At 30.2% G+C, this 23,937-nt stretch overlaps 2 protein-coding genes, 1 long non-coding RNA gene and 2 other non-coding genes across 5 annotated transcripts in view; all 5 read left to right on the plus strand.

Annotated features, from left to right (window-relative positions):
• Positions 1–164, plus strand: LOC130442236 (U1 spliceosomal RNA). Its single transcript, XR_008909706.1, has one exon. It is a non-coding gene; the product is annotated as a U1 spliceosomal RNA (small nuclear RNA).
• Positions 165–871: 707 nt separating this feature from the next.
• LOC130442238 (U2 spliceosomal RNA) lies at positions 872–1,063 on the plus strand. Its single transcript, XR_008909708.1, has one exon. It is a non-coding gene; the product is annotated as a U2 spliceosomal RNA (small nuclear RNA).
• Positions 1,064–2,704: 1,641 nt separating this feature from the next.
• On the plus strand, positions 2,705–3,767 carry LOC130441466 (uncharacterized). The gene is made up of 2 exons (XR_008909617.1): positions 2,705–3,014; positions 3,229–3,767. It is a non-coding gene; the product is annotated as an uncharacterized LOC130441466 (long non-coding RNA).
• Positions 3,768–4,657: 890 nt separating this feature from the next.
• On the plus strand, positions 4,658–16,708 carry LOC130442150 (medium-chain specific acyl-CoA dehydrogenase, mitochondrial-like). The gene is made up of 8 exons (XM_056776231.1): positions 4,658–4,998; positions 5,057–5,144; positions 5,943–6,110; positions 6,365–6,465; positions 7,166–7,377; positions 11,058–11,166; positions 11,397–11,537; positions 15,438–16,708. The coding sequence occupies exons 1-8, from the start codon at positions 4,981–4,983 to the stop codon at positions 15,858–15,860; spliced, it is 1,260 nt and encodes a 419-aa protein (XP_056632209.1). The 5' UTR covers positions 4,658–4,980; the 3' UTR covers positions 15,861–16,708.
• Positions 16,709–19,043: 2,335 nt separating this feature from the next.
• LOC130441164 (nuclear hormone receptor FTZ-F1) overlaps positions 19,044–23,937 on the plus strand; it is a 346,279-nt gene continuing 341,385 nt past the window's right edge. Inside the window, 1 exon segment of the mRNA XM_056774726.1 lies at positions 19,044–19,454. Coding sequence (XP_056630704.1) covers positions 19,280–19,454 — 175 coding nt within the window. The 5' untranslated portion in view covers positions 19,044–19,279.

Raw genomic sequence — 23,937 nt, forward strand, 5'->3', positions numbered from 1 at the left:
ATACTTACCTGGCGTAGGGGTTACCGTGATCATGAAGGCGGTTCCCCCAGGATGAGGCCCTTTCATTGCACTTTAGATTGGGCTGACTCCTGCGATTATCCCTAATGCGGATAACTCGGGCGCGCAATTTTTGGTAGTCGGGACTGCGTACGCGCTGTCCCGAAATGTTATTCAATCAAAACATAATATATTTATTATTTATCGTTGTATTATTATTAAAATATTAATAAGGTGTATCCAACAGTATCAAGGCACTTATATGCAATATTATTTATAAGTTTTGGTGTTTTAGATTTTTATCTTATATTTGGATAACAGGTTGTGTCCATTGTGATTTGTGTGGTGACATATTTAAAGAAATAGATCGATAATTGTTGGGAAAGTCTTCTATATGGTGAGGAGAAATGTTTTGATGTTTGTTTTTGTTTCTTAAATCATAAGTATCTGTTTTTCCCTTTCTTGAATATGTTTTTTATCATTATATTTTCGGATAATTATTTGTATATCTGATAGGTGGATATATATCTATCAGCGAAACTTATTATCACTGATCTTTTTTATCTGTCTTTCAAAAATCATAAAAAAACCAATTTTTTATTACAAAAGAGACGTAAAATCGAGACAAAATAGATGTATATATATTGAACAGTTTCTGATAGAATTTTGAATGATTATTCAAAAAGATAGACGATGTGGAAATTAATTATGGATACAATATTATCATTAACTACATTAAAGAATAAAAGGTCTCTTTTAGTGTTGTTCACTTATATAACTCAACACTAGATGGCAATACTAGTTTTTAAAGTTCAATAAACCGACATATGTTTAACAGTCGTTGATAATAACTATCATGTAACATTTCGAATTTATCGCTTCTCGGCCTCTGGCTAAGATCAAAGTGTAGTATCTGTTCTTATCAGCTTAATATCTGATACGCCCCGCATGCGGGGCCAGTATATTAAACTGATTTTTGGAAATTGATGGAGGGTTAAGGGGCTTGCTCCACCTCCGTCGCGGGTTGGCCCGGTATTGCAGTACCTCCGGGATCGGCCCATTTATAATAATAAAGCATAATTTTCCTTTATTTTAACTATTTAACAATCAGGAAAAAATTCTGTATGAAGGTCCAAAAACATTACTAAAATAAACTGATATGTTCTCCCAGAAATATGATTTTGTAAGTTTACCACAAAACACTTTCTAAAAGGCAAACTTTTCGTGGGTGCTTTTTTAGTTTGCATGTTTCACGTACTACCTGCATTTTACCCTTACATCATATTGATATTCCGGAAGAACAATGGCAATTGCAAAAATGTGTTGACTTGAAATAAGTCCATAGACAGTATAAGAAACAAATCCCATTCACTGAACGTAACTGTAAGATGCCACATGGTTCGTGAATCATAATCGAAATACTAGCTGTTGTTACCTTCATTTAATGAAGAAACGCCACACGAAGACTAGAGCCTCTGTGAAACACCACATAGTTCAGATGTGCGCAAAAGTGACATAAGAGTAGTTGTGTTACAAAGTATAATTTCAGATAAAAAACATGGACTGACTTCCACTCAATTTAAATAAGTTGTTGTTGGGTAGTAAGTATAGAAGCGCTGACGTTTCTTGGACAGCTGGATCTGGTAGTTAGATTTTGTTTTTGCCTGGTAGAATATTTATGCCCAAGAAAAGTCAATTAATGTTTGTTATGGAATACCGTGATCACATATATCCTTTTTTGTAAATTATTTTCAAGAATAATTTTTATAGAACAGTTAGCTTTTTTAGTTCATTTTTGGGGACACCGCTCTATCCAAGTATTCCAAATGCTAGTCGTGATTCTATAAGTGCACTGTTTACATTCCCACCACCCCAATACTCACAATTACATTGTATGACATTCAATAACCAAGTTATCGTCAGGACTTTTTTGTATATTATGGGAATTGTAGCCAAGTAGTGTTTTTCCAGCAACGTATGGGTTGGTATTGTGGGCGATAACTTAATTGGGTCACATTTTCTGCCTCAGTCATCAAATGGAATTTCTTGTACCAGTTTTCTCGAAGTAGTTAAGGGACTACTTGAAGACATCGCACTCAATATCAGACTAAACATGTGGTTCATACACGATGTTACTCCAGTACACATCAGTTGGATTTCTAGGCAACATTTAGATGCAACATACCCCAACCGTTGGATTGGTTGAGGAGGGTCCCTAAATTGGCCTCCTCGATCTCTAGAGTTAAATCGCATTATATTTCACATCTTTACTATTTGCCACTCAATTTATTAAAAAATTATAAATTATGGTGTTTATTTTTTTCTCTGCAGCTATTGGTTTTGGGAAAAAAGTTATAATTTTATTTCATAAAACTTCATCTTGAAAAAAGTTTTGATATGAAAGAATGTGAGGATTACTACTTTCTACCCCGTATAATGTATCAAGAATATTGAAAAAATCCGTTGCTAGTCCTTTGCGAGTGAACGAAAATTTTAGACATTACATTGTCAATTGGAATTTCAATTAAAACAAATTATAATTAAGTTACTTATAAACATTAAGAGTCCATTCACTGGATAGAAACGAGTTTAAATTCAACATTCGGCGCTTGTCTAATTATGGAAAAACTATAAAATATATAAATTTTTTGTGAAGAAAAAATCAAAAGATATGGCCCCAGTCTAGGGACCTGAAATATTGCTTTTTGTTTTATTTTAATTTTGAAAATTTTGGACTTGCTTAAAATAACGTATTTTTTTTTCGAATGAATTTCTCTAAGTTAGGAAGATAAATCAAAAATTTACTATTGCAGGTCTCTAGTTTAGTCATTTTTCCTTTTGGATGATGTAAAATTTACAACATTTGAAAGAAGTTTGTTTAAAGTATCAGTCATTTTCCAAACCTCAGCAATAGTGTTAAAATATATCAATACATGGCGATACAGTTGGCTTAGTGCGAAATAAAGAACTAAATAAAGTAACTGATTATTTTGGACAGTGCCGAAGCTGAATTTAAGGTAATAGTATTTGAAATCACATATTATGCTGTTATTGCTATTATTTCTTTATAAGGATTTAATAATTTAATCTAGTTTAACTAGATAAAATTATTTTTTGGGACGAAAGATTCCAAAATGGAAGAGATGGAATGAATTATTATAATTTTTATACGTATAATATTTATTTTAGGATATTTGTTGGATAGGTACCAACTTTAAATTTTTCTTTTAGGTAAAAAAATATTTGAAGGACTCAGAATTGTTAGTATGCAACATTTTTTAGACAGTGTAAAGCAATGATCAAATCATTCCCAATTATTTGGATGTCGCTTTAATGAAATAGACATTATAAAAGAACAAAAAAGGGGTTATAAGTAAAATTGTCTTTTAATGTAAAATGTGTCACTACACAGAAACTATTTCGACTTGTCCAGAACAACCAAAAAAGGTAGATATCAATACTTCTGTTGTCACTGCTGCCATGAATTCTGGTATAGGGTACACGCAAATACGAACTATAATTAGTGCCTTAGATGTACCACCCTTTAATTCTACATTATATAAAAAGGTTCATAATCAAATATGCTCTGCTTGGGAAGTGGCTTGGAAATCCAAGAAGAGGCAAAAATGGCTATAGAATGTGGTAGTATTGATGTTGTTGCTTATATCAATATCCCCTCTTATTCTGAGATAAACATTAATAAACCTAAAACAAACTACAGAAAAGTCATAATGAGCTGTATGAAGAAAAATAAATTTTTTTTAAATTAATACATCTTTTTAGTATGTTTATACACTCCCCTATAGAAGAGCACAAAACAAATTGATATTATACCTACACTAAGGCTGCTTCTTTCTTCAATATCTATTGCTAACTGAAATTTTATCTGTTTGTTTTCAAGAAATATAACAATTTCTTCAAAATCTATATTTTATAAACTTCCTTTTTTATTCTTAAAATTTTTTATCCATATTTAATCACTTCCATTCTAAATCAAACGTGGTATCAAAATTTTGATTGAACAAATGTCAACAATTAGTTTATTAAATGCCCCAGGGCTAATTCACTTTATACATAAGATACCTTTATTACACACTTTTCTTTCCTCGTCTTCGGATTCTGTATTTGTGCTACTCATGAGATCGGCTTCTATTGTAATATATGATGTTTGAATTATAAATACGATTTGGCAAGATCAATATTCATTCATCAACGTTATGAATAAGCAAAAATAATTTTGAAAAAGTAGTTTCGCTTTTCATACTACCATTTAAACAACAGAACATACCCCTGCTTTAAACTGTCTTTAAACCAGACAGTATATATTTGTAATTGACAGCTATGTTCGCTTAATTAGTTTTGATACACACCTGCCAAGATTACATATCTTGTTTGTGTACAACGCGCTTCGCTAAATATAAGCGTTATATACAAACTAGGTTGTAGCGAAGCCTATATAAACTTAATTAATCTAACCTTTAGTTGAGAAGATTTTTCATGGAAAGGAAGATTTATTTGGTTTCGCCTTGATAAAGGAATTACTCCTCTGCAGGGCTATTATCACAATATGTGACATGTAGTATTTAGAGTATGAAAAGGTACTAAATTGGTTAAACATAGACAAAAGCTATTTCCTCCTTATCTTTTAATTGTATTTGTTAATGTAGAACTGAATCAATTCACTGTCAAACGCACAGATCACTAACCCGTTCGAATTAATAATCTCTGCGTAAAAGGCGGTGGGTTCAAAGAGCAAAGGTTCAGTTACAATTTTTGTTATTCTGTATATTATATATTTAATAGTTTTAAAGTTTAAAATATACTACATAGGATTCCTCAAACACCAGAACTGTAAGCCGCGAATTAAAGAGCAGCAAAAATTACAAAGGAGGTTTCGCTTAGTAATCACGTATGCCACAATCCTTATAACCAAGGATTCTTACTTTTACCAGTTATAACATTTTTTACATAATTTTTCACAAAATGTCTTGGCTACAACAGGTTAGTTAGGTTAAATAAGTTGAACAAAAATTACTTTTAACAATATTGTTTAATTAAGGTTTCAAGAACTTTATTAAGAAGTGGTCATCGAATTATCCCAGAATCTTGCAATTATAGTTCTGCAGTTCCTGGAGGTTATAATTTTAGTAAGTACCAAAGAAGAAGTGTTAAATAACATAGAGATTGATTATAAAAAATTATTTTAAATATATGAAAAAAAAATTGTAGCAATATAAAATTTGTTAAACTGGAGTATGGGTGAATAAAAAAGTTGTTTCATACAAGGTTGTCCAGAATTTTAAAACATTACTTAAAAAGGTGTTTGAATCCATAAATATTTAACATTTTACTTTATAAGGTTAAATGTGTATTTAATTCTGTGAGTATATAAAAGATGATTTTCCAGTATTAGTAGCATTAAGACTTATGCCATATTTAAATTATTTATTATATTGAAAATTTAAAATGCTTTCATAAAGATGCAATGTAATGTTTTAAATGTTGGAATATCATAAAATGAATGAAATATAGATGGTAAAATCACATTTAGATTTTGAAGATCCTTGTATTTTTGCTGGGGCAATTGGAAGTTTTGCAGAATAAAATTCAGTCATCGTACTTAGTTGTTTTGTTTAGATTAAATGGACACAGAGGTAAATATTGTAACAGATCATTAAAATTTAATTTGTACCAAATCTTACCATCTGGTTTGTAAACCCTTGAATCAGTCACAGAAGGATCATTGTAAATGATAACCATCAAATTATTGCATGTGCTCCTTTATATAAAAAATAGAAGGATACAGTTCTCAAATAAATGAAATTATAATAATGTAATGTAATAACCCTCTAAAACTACCCTGCATTTATATCAAATGGGATAGAAGGTGACAGAAAATTAATTATTCTAATATCATAACATCACTCTATTTCTTTTAAATTTAGCTTTAAATGAGACACAACTGGAGATTCAGGAATTAGCTAGAAAATTTACAAAAGAAGAAATTATTCCTGTTGCTGCCGAGTATGATAGAACTGGAAAATATCCATTTGACTTAATTAAGAAGGCTCATGCTTTGGGACTTACTAATTGTCATATACCAGAAAAATTTGGTAAGTTATAATAATAAACCAAACCAAAATAACAATAAGTTTTTCTTTCTTCAACTTTAAAACTATCGACTACTTTCTTATTATCTTTAATATTTCCTATTATTATTATGCCAATTGGAGAACATATATTTATCCTATATTTATCTCAAAGAATATTAGAGGATATTAAAACCAAAATTGATTTTATCCATACAATATATTTATATTAAAATTGAATTAGTATCTCAAATGGTTTATTTCACACAAATGTTCAGGTGGTTTGGGAATGGGTACATTTGACGAATGTTTAATTGCTGAAGAAATGGCTTATGGTTGTACTGGAGTTAAGACAGCAATTGAAGCTAGTGGATTAGGTGTAAGTAAATTACAATATACAATAGGTTTTGCTTCAGTTATTTTTTTTGTTGCTGCACAACTCTATTTAAAATATACTCTGTTGTATATAAGAAATAAAACCTGGTTATCTAGGACAGTTATTCTAATATGCAAATTATCTTTAAATTGCAATTTTTTTAGTCAATGAGTTTATGAAGCTAAAATTGAATTGAATATAGAGAACGCCGGCCGTTCAATTATAAATACATATATAATTCAGAAAAGTTTTTACCTGGGAAATGAAAACCCAATTTCTAAAAGCCAGTTATAGATATATTGTATTTAAAAACAGTCTCAGTTAAAATATCTGTGTGATGGGTATTACACAGTTCCAATGTTCTTTTTTGAAATATAATTCAATATTAGTTGTAACAAAGAATTCAAGAATTAGTCAGACATTACTTTTTGTATTATTAAATTTGATACAAAATACCAGGTAATAGTAGTATCATATAACATATAAAAGTTAACTATGTAAAAAATTGTATTTGTATACATTCTGAGCTGAATATTTGGGCATAAAAATATTGGGTGGTTTACACTGTTCTCATTTCAGGCACATATTCTCTTTGTTTCTACAAGCTTCAGCCAGTAAATATTAAATTACAATAAATTCACTTCTTACCTTTATCAATTGAATAAAAAATTAGTAAAAATGCTTTTATTTTTCACTTTTTCAGCAAACTCCAGTTATTGTAGCTGGGAATGATGAACAAAAGAAGAAATATTTGGGGAGATTAATAGAAGAACCTTTAGTTGCTGCATATGCCGTTACTGAACCATCGGCAGGTTCTGATGTAAATGGTGTAAAAACACGTGCGGTAAAGAAGGGCGACGAATGGATTCTCAATGGACAAAAAATGTGGATTACGAATGGAGGAGTAGCTAACTGGTTAGTACTTAATTATTAAGCACTTCAAAAATAGTGCAAATTATATGGTTTACGCTTCTCACTCTTATATTTGTTTTGTTATTCTATTTTCAATCTTACAGAAAATAGTAAAGTACAATGCGGATTATCATGAAATCAATATTAAGAGCACCAATTTTAACAGACCTATTTTTATATCAAAACCAAAACCAAAAGATCTCGCTAATATACATAACTAGATTAATAGCGTTTTTGTAGTGGAAATGTGGCAAAATTAAACACCAAAGTGTGCTAACTATAATATATTCCAAGCTTTCGAGTACTTATGTATTCATCATCTGGGACTGAAATTATGTTCAAGTACAATATCAAAATATGTATAAAAGCATAACAATAATGAAATAACAATAATTAGTCAAGAATTGCGCGATTTAAAATTGGTTATGTATTTTATATCTCTTAATAACATTAAATTCATCGATGTATTCAAATTTACCCTTGATAGAAATATTAAGGTTATCACTTATCACTTAACATATCCTTTAACTTTTCTTTACTAAAAAAATATGTTGATGACATCCTATGTGCTGTTCCATCTCAACATTTTCAACACATACAATCACAATTAACTCAAGTCAATACATAAATTACCACACGTTCCACCCCATGAAAATGAAAATAAATCTCATTCTAGCTCTAAAAAACAGAATCAACATATTAAGTCATTCCATTCCAAAAAAATAAAAACCTAATTATCCTCTATCAAACTCTTATAGAAAACAGCTATCCAAAAACATCATATGGAACATTATCACAAAAGAGGTAATTAATGAAATGCAGAGTTACACACAGGGAAACCACAACCCCCACACTAAGATATGTTTCTATACAACAGCTGGGCAAATTATGACAAAAAATTCAACAAATGTTCAAAAATAAAAAAAAACATACAAATTGCAACAAAAAATATTCCAACAATCAACACAATTTTCCATCAAATTTCAATTTAATTCAATATAAGAAACATTCTCGCCATCTGAACCTAATCACAATATCAAATGGAACATAATCTTGAACAATCACATAAAAAAAATCCCCAATGGAAAAAAATCACTTGTGCAAAATCGTCTTATGGGTAATGGTTCAAAATCCAAAAAAAAACAAGGATTGAGTAACTGGCAATTACTCAATGACTATGATCAAACAATATAAAGTTGGAGCCAAAATGAAATTCTTGCTTTTTTCCACTGTAGATTTAATTTTTTTGGCTCACTAAAAATTTGATCTTATTATAGATAATAATTTTCATTTTATCGACAAAATTATGAAGAATTTAAAATATATATATATTTTGATTTATATACTCCATACCATGTTTGAATTGTCCAAAAAATTATTAAGGAATGACTTGACACAATACTTGGAGGGCAGAATAAATGATCACAAATACTCTAAGAATGCATCAACTTCTTTACACAAACATGAAAAAAATTAAAATCATGAATTGAAACAAAAATCTTAGGTCAAGACATAAACTATCAAAAAGTATTAATCAAAGGAATGATACACATAAAACAAGATAAGTTTTCTGTGAATGATAGGCAAACGTCAGTTGAATTTGTTATAAATTGAATAATTAGTTTATTTCAATCTATCTCCTATAATATCATTTTGTTGAAATTTTAAGGCATATACATTATTTAAATACTATGTTTTTATTAGTGTTTTTAAGAAATCTACTAATATGTTTTTATATATCTACAAATATTTTAATCCTCATATAGTAGTTATTCCAAAGAAGGAGGGAAACGTTAAGTTATGTGTAGTTAAGTAAAAATGTGAAATATAATCGACCTTTGCTTATTTCATTTCATCCAAACAACCTTTGAGCCCAAAAAATTAGCGAGATCTTTTTAGCAAATGGGCTTCTAAGTTTTGATATAAAAATACGTCAGTTAAAATTGATGCTCCTTATATAGATTTTTTCAAGATAATCCGCATTGTATGTTACTATGGTCTGTAAGATTAACATGAGAAAATTGTTTTGCATCTTCTGATTTTCATTGCTAACTAAATATATATTATAGGGAAATCTTTTTTGAAATAATGGGTGGTTCTTTATGTGTCGAAAAATCATCCTAAATTAGGACTTTGAGGAAAGTTATTTGACAGCACAATTTTTGATAAATTACCCACATTTTGAGAGTACCCTTTGAAACAGACTCAAACCATCTAATTGTGTCTTTATTATTATTAGAAAAGATGTTATCGTACTGCATTGAAAATTATGTAATGTAATCTATAAACTTCTATTCGAACTATTACATACAATTTTGGAAAGAATGATCAAAATCTTTCTAGTTTGTTCAATTTTTTTGGTCAAAATCTACTTTGTATCATAACCAACAGCTCTCATATTTTTCATTTCTATTAAAATCTGGGCAATTTTTCCAGAATTCAACATTGAAAAATTTCGATATTAAAACTCTAATTTTTTTCTAGAATCAGTTATAAGATCCTCATGCTGAAAAATCTGTTTTTTATAATCATTTAGCCAAATATGTTGTGTTTCAAAAACAAGTTATTTTTGAAAATTTTGATATCAGTAAATATGCACAAGTAAAATTTCTTCAGCTTGAACTGATTGTAATATTTATCTGTTATTTAAGACATCCTGGAAAATCATAGATTATAGTAAGTATTCAGATATTTTACATATTTTAGTTAAAATCAATTCAACCACACTATTTCCACTGTCACAACTTCAACACTCACAATTACACTGTCTTACGTCCGATTCCATAATCAAGTTATAATCTTCAGGGATTGATTAGTTGCCCAACTATTTAATTGAGATGTGAAAAATTTTATATGCAGAAGAATACTGCTGTCTGTCCCTACATAAATAATATTGCTACACCAACAAAGAAAAACGTTTGTTTACATACCATATCCTTTATAGAATAATATTAAAAAAGTTTATATAAAAAATTGAATATAATTCATATATCACGTTCAAATGAGGTATATTTGAATTCGGAACTTATCATGATCCCTTAGAACAAAAAATGTCTATTTTAACATATCTAGATGTACACCAAGTGATTAGATATAACATTAGATCTAAATATTGTATGTCAATCTTTCAAATTGACATAAAGATTTCTAAATCCAATGATCAATCTGTAAACTCATGTTTCATAATGAACTATTCCATACAGCTGGTTATATTACCATTTGTATATTTAATTCCTCTTAGAGATTATTGCAAAAGTTGTAATTATAGACACTAACTAATATTGCCTGTTAATCTCACATAGGTGGAATCCAGATACTTTCTAAAAAATTGTTGAAAAAATTTCATATATTTGCATTTGCTCACAAAACCATTAGTGCGCCACTGATTTAGCCTGATACAGGTCTATAGGAAATTATTTATCATATGCAAATAAAAGCCTAACAATGCAGACTTACTATCTACATACAAATACTAGTTTAATGTGAGCAATTACCCTTAAACAACAAATTACAATCTCTTCCTAAAGCTTTATATGAATATACTTAGAATCTATTGACAATCATTTGAACTCGAATATGATGTCATGTGTTCTAATTCAAATTCTATATTATAGTTCAACATTTTTTTGATAGGTAAAAAATTTGTTAATGAGAATATTTGAAAATGCTTAAATCTGTTATAGGTATTTTGTATTAGCCCGTACAAATCCAGATCCTAAAGCTCCAGCTAGTAAGGCTTTTACTGGATTTATTGTTGAGAGAGAATGGGCTGGAGTAACCCCTGGAAGAAAGGTTAGTGGTTTTCAAAGAAAGATCAATGCTGGAATATACTTGGTCACCCTTGATTGAATACCTCATCAAACCTCTTGCCTTGGAATGTACAAAATGTGCATCTCTTCATTTATCACATTTGTGTTTAACATCAAATGTGTTCTTTTGATTTATTATGTCCACATTTGTTTCTAAAAACGATTCCTCGTAATAATCCTTGCTACAAAATATTACACAGGTTTTTATTGCAGGAAATAAATATGGGTCAGAGATGCTCAGATACTAGGGGAATTACATTTGAAGATGTGCGTATTCCAAAAGAAAATGTTCTTCAGAGTGAAGGAGCTGGATTCAAAATAGCTATGGCAACTTTTGACTTAACCAGACCACCAGTAAGTATTTGGTGTGGTAATTTCAAATTACTTTGACTTTAAAATCAGGTATGTCAAAAAAACCCTGTTCCTCCAATGTCGTATCGAATATACTACTACTTCATTGTAAAACAAGGCTTTTTTCTTGCTGATAATCTTGAACACTACTACTACTAGTAAGAATTCTGCAAATGTGTAAGGTCGTGAATCTACCTCACTAATATTTTGAACTATTGATCTATTGTTTACCCCAGATTGTTTACCAGTCGGTCAATAACGACTTTGCAAGTGATCTACCTGTCTGGGAGCTATGCAGCTTATCTCGTCTTAACTCGTCTTTGTTCAATGAAAGGGACTTTTCAGACCAACTGGTGGAGTAAGAAAGAAATATTTTTGATTGTTTCAGACCAGGGGTATTATTCCAGATTTCTGATTTCTTTTTGTGTTTCCACTTCTTTATGATTATAATTTGATGAATTTTTGGGAAACTTATGAAAGGAATTGTCCCAGTTGAATGGCTTGTTCATTGCCTTGTATGCCGGTGTGACCTGGTTATTTGCTACCATTCAGTTCAAAGATTTCATACAGTCCCCTACTAGCTTTGACTAAATTTTATGAGGGTCAAGTGCTTGCAGGGCTACTCAACTATCTGATTGGATGGATATCTTTATCAGTTAGTAGAAGTTACGTTGTGCTTAACGAGCTGCGCATGTTAGGATAACGTATGTTTCTGCTTGAAAATGGAAGTTTCGGAGCCCATTGGGATAGCGAGCTTGGTTCCTGGGCCATATATTCCTGCCTCTACTTGTCAATTTTCCGTTTTCGAGTCATCATTATAGAATCCTAATGAACCTTGTGGGAATGTGATATCTGTATATGTCCTTTGCTTTCGACTTGTTATTATAATTTTATAGTTTTTGATTAGACCTAGTTTGGAAGACATTATATCTGAGATCATATCTACGGGTACTTCACATTCCTTTAGAATGCTGAGATTCTATGAAGGTCTTCGAAGGGGGCAACAAGGCCGCCCTTCGCAACGTATCTAGTTTTTTACCCCTAATTTTGGTTTTTGTTTTTGGTCCCCATATGAAACCTGCATAGCTTCTGCACAATGTTTAAAGCCTCATGTTCCTCCGATCATTCTACAGCGGTTGTATAAAGCAGTTAGTTCCTTATGGCTTACTGCTTGAAGGTGTTGTCTCCATGTTAGTCTTTGATTGAAGGTCACCCTGAGATATTTAATATTTGATTTGAAAGCTAATTCCACCCCGTACATTCTATGGTTTTTTGGACCGTATTTGTTTGAATAGAACTAGGGTGGTAAGATGTGTGCTCAGACCTTCATTGACACACACTCAAATAGGGTAGAAAAAGTCACAAAGGAAAACAAGGGGATCGGCTGGAAACAAAAATTGAACTAAGTATTCCTGAATATGATCAACTTGCTGAAAACAATAAAAAAGTTCCATCTTTAATCTATTTATTAAATTACTGCCTATTAAAAAACAGATAACTTGTCACAACTCTCAATTATGGTCATCAGATGACAGTCTAGTGCAGTGATTTTCAACCTTTATTTCTTCATCGTACACTTTCAATAACATAAAAACTTGGCGGCGCACTAATTAATTAAATTAATTAAAAAGAACATATTTAATTAACTGTTATACTTATAATATGATATATTTTGTAAAAATAGAAGATGATAAAGCTACTCTCATTTCATGATCTAAATTTTAAAGTCTGGATCCTTTTTTCTTTTGTTTCGTTAGTCAAAGTAGGAAATCCGAACTCGTACAAATAATATGTAGAAAATTGTCGGGTAATCGAGTTTTAGATTAATCCAGAAAGTATTAATTGATTCTTCTCAATGTTTTGAAATTAAATCTCGGTTATTACACGCCAAAATTAGTTTTTCCTCTTCTTTCAAGGTTAATTCATATACTGACGTGTCACTTATCACAAATAGATTTCGAACCCAATCAAATTTTTTAGTATTTTTAAATGATCAACAACTCTTTCATGAATTATTTTATAACACTCTTTTGGAATTGATGCAAACTTTCCTAAACTGCCTTCTTGTGCTTTATACTTCTATTTTTTTTTTATTGAAATCCCAATAATTTATCTATAGAGGCGGAAATATTCTTTTTCGGTCCTTGCATACTTATATTTATGTTATTAAAAATAACAAAAATGACTAACAAGTAAGCTAGCTTGGCACAACATGTTTTGTCATCTAACAGATCAGCAAAATCATTATCTTGTTCAAAAACTGTCATTTTTTGATTAAATTAAGCGAGATAAAACTTTCCCTCTGGACAACCACTTAACTTCCGTATGAAATAACAACTATTCATTTTAGTCTCCATAGCCTGGCATAATTGAATAAATAGGCGACTTTTTAATAGACTTGATTGTAATGTAATTAATTATATTAACACATTGTTTCAATACCAATTTCAATGCTAATGGTAATTGTTTTGTAATGAGTATTTCCAGAAGAAAAAACAGTGGGTAACCAATATATCTGCATTAAGTTCTCTTGCATGTGCCACAAATCCTTTTATAAATCCGGTCATAGCTAGAGTACCGTTTCATCTGTGCAAAAGCCAACGCACGAACTCCACGAAATTTCACTTTCTTTAAAATAAAAGTTGATAGCGTTATAAATGTGTTTTCCGGTAATATAACAATTATTTCATCGATTTGTAGAGCAAAATTTAATTGTGCAAGAGCTTTAGTGGAATTTTCTTCAATATTTCGGGACAAATTTATAATTCTAAGGCTAATTGTGTCGTTTGAAAGAGGTATTTTACAAATATCAATATTTGCTGTTTCACTGCTCATTATTTCTACAATTTTACAACAAGCAGGTAATATAATATCTTCTGCCGAACTATAAGATTTTAATTTGAGAGTAATTAATGCAGCCACTTTATAGGAAGCTATCTTGCTTTTCAAAAACCTTTACTTTGTTTGATCTTGCAGATAATAATTTCTGAAAGTAGCTCTTGCCCTTTGAAGACAGTGAAGGATGGTTAGTAAGCAAGTGACGTTGGTGTTTGCTCGGTACCATAGCACTGTTTGAAAATTAAAAATCACATACGAAAAACAGTTTGTTCAATTTCCGTTGTAGATGTAAATCCAATTTTTAAGATGTCTTCATTATATTTGCGATGAACATTATATTTATTGACGAAGAGAACCTAGGAGTGAGTGTGACCGCTATCACATTATTAACCTCGTTAAGTTTTCTTTTTTTATCCATTCATCCATTTTGGTTTTCAAGTGCTTTCAAAAAAAAATAATTTTTCTAAAAATTGAATCCATTTCAATTTTTCCAGCACAATATTGTAGTTTTACACGTGAGAAGAGATCTGTATAATAAACATAAATATTAAACCCTACTGTATACAAACAAACACCTAAGGGAGCAACTAAATTTGTCCATTGTACTTATTATATTTTAGTTAGTAAAATCCTGTAAATAATTTCAATTTTTATCTAAGTTCTACTTTCCATATTTCGCTTTCATGGAACTTTAATATCTTACTTTATATATTCAAAAAATTTGGCGGCACATTTCAAGAATCTGTGAGGTACAGTGGTTGAGAATCACTGGTCTAGCTGTGGCCTAGTGAGTAGTGAGTGTAAGAAAATATTGCCACCATTCGATTTAAAAACAATTTTTGTAGGGATAAGTAGATAAACTAAAAATGAAAGTTTGCGACCTAAATACACTCATAATAGAGCGGGAATTAATTTATCTTAGATTCTGAGGTAACTACTATGCTGCACTAATTAATTGACAATATAAAAAAAATATTTGCCAAAAGTGTAACAGGCCGATAGGGGTATAGAAATAAAAAATGTTTTTATTTCAATTTCTATAAAAGTAATGAAATATTTTTTCAGGTTGCAGCTGGAGCAACAGGTCTAGCTCAACGATGCTTGGATGAAGCCACCAAATATTCGTTGGAAAGAAAAACTTTTGGTGTACCAATCGCACATCATCAAGCAGTAGCTTTTATGTTGGCCGACATGGCAATTGCTGCTGCAACAGCTCGTCTAAGTTGGATGAAAGCTGCATGGGAAGTAGATCATGGTATTAGGAATACCCTCTCTGCTTCTATTGCCAAATGCTACGCCTCCGACATTGCTAATAAATGTGCTACTGATGCAGTACAAATTTTTGGTGGAAACGGCTTTAATACCGAATATCCTGTAGAAAAATTAATGAGGGATGCTAAAATTTATCAAATATATGAAGGAACTTCCCAAATTCAAAGAATGATAATTTCTAAAGCCATTATTGAAAAAGCTAAACAAACAGCTTAGACTGAGTGTAAATCTCTTTTTATGAATAAACCTAATTTAAGAAATTTATATATACAAATGGAAAAATATTGTTTTTTAGAATACCTAGTTATAAGATGTACGTTTTGTAGTGCTATTTAATTCAAAACAACTATGAGATGTTCATTTTCCATTCACACACACCCTTTTTTGGAATTTCTAACAATAGCAGCTTTTCTGATAAAAGTATTCTGATGGGTATAAAATAGTTTTAAGTTCTTCTTCTTCTTCATTCTCATAGCTGATTACCGTTGAAATACACTCAATAAAAATATTTGTGAGCACAAGCTGAAGTTATAAGAAAACAAGCTAATTACAACCACTAGAAAAAAACAGGTAGATAGGCACAGCATGTAGATACGATATTTAGCAAGACCAAAGTACTAGGTTTCTTTTCTTCTCAAAGCTATAATTCAATATTAATATATTAGTCATTTAGACTAATTTTACTTAGGTATATTAAGCGTCCAATGATCTACATAGGCAGTGTGGATCATACATGGAGTACAACGTAGTAAGCTTCAGCTTTTCCTCAGAAATAGATTTCGGAAAAAAGTTGAAGGATCATTTTAAGACAGTATAAGGAGCATATTTGTAGATTATTAAATGACCTACAATTGTCGGAGCTATATTATAAAACTATTTATGTAAAAATAATAAAATAGCTATTTATATAACAAGGGAGGAAAGTGCCACTTCTCCTCCCGAGCATGAAGTTTAGTTCAGTAATCATTCAAGGGAGGAAAAGGCACTTAACTCCCATGTTATACATATGATTTTTCAGCATCCATCAAATTTTATTATAGAACTAAAATAAACTTACAAACTTACGTGCACATTATTTTCATTCTAGCATCCCACATATTTTCAATTTGTGATAGAGGAATTATTTGTTCTAATGTTAAACGTGCAATTTCTAGCAGTGGTTATTTGATTACCAATAGAACTGAGAGCTGGAGCCAACGCAGTTTTTGTGATATTTTCATTAACCAATTTGTGACCAATAACAACTAAAGTTGCATGACAATTCAGAATTTTCTAAGAACAAGAAATTTACAGTTTTATTTAAACTTTGAATGCTAAAAAGGTAAAGATAAAAAATGAACAGGTGGCTTAGTTGAAAATATCATGTGACTCATAGTAAAAGGGAGTTGTTTTGAGTAACTCTCTTTTTTTGTCAGTGATCTGCTTGATCTCATTATGGAAAAAGAAGCAAAGTTATTTACTCTATAACAGAGCTATTGTTTTCATATTCATGAATCCTTTCTTCCACTATTGTCCAAAAATAGAATTATGTTCAAAATTTGATACAACTAAAGTTACTGCTTTTCATTCTGAAAAAACTGAAAACTTTCTCCTATTTTACTGTATCTTTATTATTTACAGACCGAATCCAATTTTACAACGAAAATGTACTAAAAAAATTATATTTTTGATATATTGAGAATATAACTTGAACAAACATAACAATTTCATTATAATGATAAACTTATAAACCTTTGCCCATTCTCTTTTTTGTTCTTTTAGGCAACAAATGTCTTCTCATTTTTGAGCTGAATATATTTACAACTATTTGTGATTTTTGAAATAAATTTATTATGTATATTAATAAAATATTTCTATAGAAAATGTTTTTTATTTCAAAACACTTCTTTATTAAGCAGAGGAAAGTGTATTTTTTGTTTCATAAGCGGTTTTGGTTGTAGAAGGAAATTTTAATATTAAAGACAAAGTGATATACCAATTCCGTACTTCTTATGGCCGCCCCTGCTAGTGTTAGTTGGTTTCGAATTATACAATATGAGCATCAAATCGAGCACGTGAGAGCGCAGTGCTTCGAACCCATGTTCCAAATTGTCGTTTGTACAGTTTGTAAGATCTGTGCATCTAACACAATTGCGTTTCCCCCTTGCCCCTCAAACTACAGATAAATGTTTGGGCTCCATGAGCTACAAAATTGTACTTTAAAGACAAACTAGAATTGATGTTATATGAATATTTATTTGAGATTCATGTAGATTTATTTAAATTTACATTAACAAATTTTTTTTATATTATTGGATTCAGAGGTAACTTGGGTAATAACATTATTATTAATGAAGAAGAGTATAAAAGAGCGTAAGAAGGTTTATATAATAAAAAGTATCGTTTGAAGGAAGTGCTTCCATAGTATTCGTCTTTTATATTCAATAAATCAAGCGTCTTGTATTTAATATCTTATCTTTAATAAATAAATAATTTGTGACATGCTTTAGAATTGGACACTTCACACAAAACTTACCGAAATTTGTTCAAATTGATTCTTGTGTGCCAAGATCATGAGCTTCGAGCCCATTGGTTTCGTGGTCTAAGTGCTTAATAAATTAGAAAGCAACTAATTAATACAACAAAATATTCCCTCTACTTTTGTACTACTCGATAAAGTCCGGTCCTGTCAAAATCTATTATAAATCATTTATGGCTACCTTAATTGTTAACGTAGGTCTAGGTCTTTTTTATGTTCACAATTGGATCAAATATTTATAGTTGAAAAATTTGGGACCTAATGCGATAAAATAGAAAACAGTTTGTGAAGTATTAAAATGTGCAGGTAGGTGTAAACAATAGTATCATAGTAATGTTTGATAATATATTGAAAGAAGCAATATCAACACTGCTACTATATAAGGAAACAAATTGTTGATTAGCCAGATATCTACTTTGAATTAAAAGTCACTCGTGCTGTAAATATTGATTTTAATAATCATATGATTGCGTTTATTTGTGTAATTGCTTACACAATTGATCTTTTACGCAATAATATATTACCGCCGAAATTTAAAAGTGTAAAACGCTTGCGCGATACAATACCTCGTGTTATATGGAATGCAAAATTTTTTTGAAACTGTAGCAGTAGAGCAAATAGTAAATGAATAAAACATAAATCTCTAGGCATTACAATACAACCTGAATTCGAACACCAGTTATGTAATAACGATAAACGCAACAGAATGAATAAACAACTTTGACCTACTTAAAAACGAGAAAGTGTGTAGAACTCGATATTGAGATTTAAAAAAAAATTGTTGCATATTTGGCTTTGTAAAATGATATTAATAATTTTAAGATGAATTTTGATTATCAGGAAAGAGTTTAAAAAAGAATGATAATGTAAGTTGACAGTTTCAGGTTATGTAAGCAGTTGCACGTTTGACTAGTACAGTCATGTCTGTCTGTCTGAATGCAAAGTGTAAGCGAAGTGGCCTAGAGACCTACATTTATACAACGTTCGATTTTACATCGTTGTGAGAAATAGATATTTGTGAAACCTTGGCGCGAAATTGAAGGTCAAAATTTCTTTGGACCTTGAGGCGTGGTAAATTCGTTTATCATTTCGGGATAAGTGCGTAATTGAATAAACAATGCATGAAGAAACGACGGGTATGAGCGTTCCTAGCTCTGTTGCCGTATCTACCGTACAAAATGAAAACGGCACGTCTACTACGGTTTCAGTGGTCAATGCCGAGGTGGAATTAGAAGTTGTAACAGACAATGACAACGTAGAATTGCAAGTGCCTTTTTCATCAAATTCAGGAGGTAATTTCCCCTGCATGCCATTTACAATTTGCAGGTTATATAATTATAAACAGTTTATTGAATCAGTGTATAATCGAGATTCACTCTTTAATGTAGAAGACTCACTTTTGTTTGGTTAATGTATATTCGTCTGTGTGAAAGTGTTATTGAAAGCGAAACTCATGTTTGCAATGTCTGTGTATTCGTGTAAGTAGGGTACGGCAACGATGTTTCATATTATATTGCCTTGTCCTAGGTTGCGACGGGAAAAAGGACATTTCTTATATCAGAATAATATAGTTGTGTATACATTTATCCTAAATTGAATAATTATGCTTATATTCTTGTCTTTTAATCTATCATCATAAAGAAATAATTGTGTATCCATCCCTTGACCTAGTCTCAACTTGTTAGTTTGATTTCTGGGCTATCCCTGGAAACTGTGTCCCTTGGCAGGTCAGGTTCAGTTCAAGTGCAGGTGCAAGTGAAATTTTACAAGCCGACACTATTTTGCGCGTGCGTGATTCTTCTGAGCTTTAAACAGTTTTCTAGGAGCAACTTTTTATTATACGGGTTTATGTTTTGTTAATAAATTTTCATTGCCGCGTTATACAACTCAGTATTAAATCGCATTATAAAATCAACAGAAACTTTTTGATTGTTGTCGCTTCCTTTCATTGTATTGTTAGCCCAGTCATGTGCATAATATACAGAGAAAACTGAAAAAATTCAGTACATGTACTTTTTATACTAAGAAGACGTAAATACTTGATTTGTACAATCCTATATCAATAATCTATGAATAATATTAAAAATCCAATTTTCCAAACGATATTTTGTGGCACAAAAGTTACTTTCAATATAATAATATATCAATTAATATATACAATATATGAATAATGTTAATATATGAATAATGTTAATATTGAAATGCTGTTTCTAATTAAAAAAAGAATGTTTCTAGTATGTACTTATGTACTATATTTTAGAGGACTATCAAAACTTGTAACATATAAAATGAAAGTAAGAAAACTGTTTTTTCATTTGGAAATTGTAACCAATGTATAAAAGCTGCTATTTATGTATTGACAATGGATAAGTCAAATAAACTTAGTGATTATTAGTAACACTCCAATAACAAAATAGTAGTATTATGTAAATTTTCTATATATAAAAGTAACATATGTTCAATAATGAAGTAATTGTTGAAATTTGCGTTTATCCTGTCTCATAGCTGATGACAGGAATTTCCAGGTCTATAAAGTTTGATTAAGTTTTTTCATTATTTTAACCTCTTTATTTCATATTCATATAAAAGTGACTTACTGTTGTTTCGAAGGAAAATCCACAACAATAAATATGCAGGTATCTTTTTCGAAGACTAATTGAATGCTCATTTAGTGTTTAAATAATATGTTGATTCATAATATTATTTATTTTTCACCAGGCTTTATGGTTATTTTAATATTTATATCATGATTCAGTACTGAAGAGCTCTAATGCTGACACACTACTGGGCTATCCACTAGTATAATATTATTATGCAGATTCTGGTTTCTTCAATTTAATTTTTGTGAATATTCAATTATTTTTCCAAATAATCTCATAAAACATGAGTTTTTTGGTAGTATATTACAAACCATCATTAATTACCATATCAAATTGTGTTCTGAGGTAGATTTGTGCTTTCCTTTAGCAATTACAAAATTATTTAATTATTTTTGAATTATAAATTAAATGTCCGGCTTTAAATTTGTTTATATAGATTCTACTAGAAATAAAAGGAATATAAGACTGCAAATATGCCTAGTTTTCTAATTGGTGATTAGCTCTTAACAACACATCGAAAAAGCTATAGGTCTTATTACAAAGAATTTGCATGTACTTAGGTTTGAAACATTTTGTGACTACAATTTTTGGTCAAAATCATATGAAAATGTTTATATATTTAATTATAGTATTTATATCACCACAGACAGGGATTTTTTTAACACAAATTTGAGTTTGAATCCTCCAATTTGAAACAAATATTGGTTGGGGAGTATTGGATTTTCTGGTTGAGGCTTATCAATTTCTTTGTAAATATCTAAATCAACTTACTACAATCTACCAGTAGATTCTGAAACATGAATGGCAAAGGATTTCCAGAAATAAATATGAAAATATTTGGTGAAAATCAATATTAAATTATATATTTTGGAAATAAGTGCTGAGATAATTCAGTTTTATTATTTTACATTATATTGAAACATGTGTTAAGATTTGTAGCTCTTCCAAGGGAATAAATATTTTATTTTTAATAACCTCAAAGTAAAAAATGATTTTAGCTAAGTCTGGGGATTTAGGAGGCCATTTGAAGAAATAATGCTAATTAAAAGTATTTTCCTAATAATTTTGAACCTCAGTTTATTGTGAGCAGGACAATTCTCTTGCTGAAATCAAATCTTATTTTGTAGAAGCTTCAAATATTTATTTCCTGTTGCATGGCCATTTATCCATAAACAATTTCATAAACTGTGCCGTTTGTCAATTGGAGCAATGGTAACCATTTTGGTTCAAATTATTCTGTGGTACTCTTCTCTTGTTTTGATACTGATCGATTTATATTTTGATTGTGTATTTTTAAGTGAGAACTGGTTCAAGTTAAATTCAAATTTGAAATTAATTGGTATAATGTGTCAATATATACATCCCAAAATAAACAATCTGCAAGCCTTTAAAATGGTGTTAATCCGAAAGAGTAGATATTTTTTTACAATTCTTATGCCTATAAACCTTTTAAGCAAAAATAAAAACAATAAGGTTCAATGTTTTGTCGTTAGAATTTTTCAAGTTGAGTAGCCAGTAATACAAACACTACATAGAGTTGAACGACATATTCACAATTCACATAGTATAGTTTCCTCTGAACAGTGTGTATACACAATTTTGCCTTGAGGATAAAAATAGCGGAGATGTAAAATATATGCATACAAAGACCCTGTATTCGATTTGTAAGTTAATGGCCAAATACTTTTCGTCGCAGAATTTGTCGGTTTTTAAAATAAGCGACGTAATTGCATTGTGCATTTTATTTTATTCTAGAAACACTACATTATTTATCAATATAGTGAATGGTTGAATTATGGAATAGACTTTCACTGTATATGGAATTATTATTCGGTGGGTGATATGAACAATTTCCACTGAGTAATAAATAGTTTTTTCTATGACCTACATATTGATATTTAAATAAAAACATCACGTATTTGATGATAAAATAAGATTTGAACCATTCAATTGAAAAATGTCTGCATATTTTACTTGATCGCATCATTCTTATATTGACGTTTATGTTTTGAAGACTTTGCTATCAAAAACCGAAAAATGATTGTAATAAAATTTTATTTGAGTATGGTTTGGAAGGTGGTACAACCCATTAATTTATTTTATCTGACTCTCATAGATGGCGCTATTTATATGGTTCGTACCAAATATTGAACATAACTTCTCTATAAGATTTATAATACAAATTTTTGCAAACATCAATCAGTTTTACACGAAAAAAATACTCTTGGTTAATATTATGCAACGCGTTTGATTTGAAAATTATAAAGTAATAACCGATATTGTTATGAAGTAATAATAAATTATTATTTATTAGTATGTATTATGAGGATTTAAATTTTTTTGTTGCTTGGTGGAGAGCACATCTATGAAACGGCTATATGTAAAAAATTGGGATTGAGGGCTTTCCTCTCTTGTAATCTTAATATATAAAAATCAGTGTCCGTGTGTATGTTCTGAATGAACTCAAAAACGAGTCAACTGATTTTCATGAAAGTTGGCTTATATCTGTAATTTGGTCCAACTTAAATGATAGGTTGGTTGTTATTTAAATTAATGGTGTTAATAATTAATAATAAACTGATCATCAACGTTGATTGTTGTTATTAATCGTAGTTTCCATAAATCTGGAACAGATGGCGCCTAGAGCGAATTTCTTTACAGAGAACTGTAAACCTCATAGATGGCGCCACACTTTAATGTGATATATTTTCTCAGACTACACACTATACATGTCTTATTTTGCCTATACCACTCAACGTGCACGTGTTGAAAGAGCTCATGAATCAGTCGAATAGAGAGCAGAAAGAAATGCAGTTCAAAGAATTCGCACAGCTGAAATTCGTGCACGAGAACAGCGTGATAATCATCGACAAGAAAATGCATTGAGAACCAGGGTGGCACGTCAACAACACATAGATTCATATAGAGAACAAAACCGAGAAAACGTGGATCATTTGTTCGTCTTGCATTTTATTATGAACCAGACATCAATCACTCAGCCACAGCAACGCGTGGCCGGGTCTGCTAGTATCTTATAAAAATCCATTGATCTTTAGTTTCTCTATGTTAGCCATGAAAAACTGTCATATATTAATAGTTATGACGCTGAGTCAACAATAATCAGATTTTTCAAACCTTGCTATTTGTAAAATTAGATTTTGCTCATCAAAATGTA

This window comes from Diorhabda sublineata, chromosome 3, assembly GCF_026230105.1.
Source record: "Diorhabda sublineata isolate icDioSubl1.1 chromosome 3, icDioSubl1.1, whole genome shotgun sequence".
NCBI classification, from domain to species: Eukaryota; Metazoa; Arthropoda; class Insecta; order Coleoptera; family Chrysomelidae; genus Diorhabda; species Diorhabda sublineata.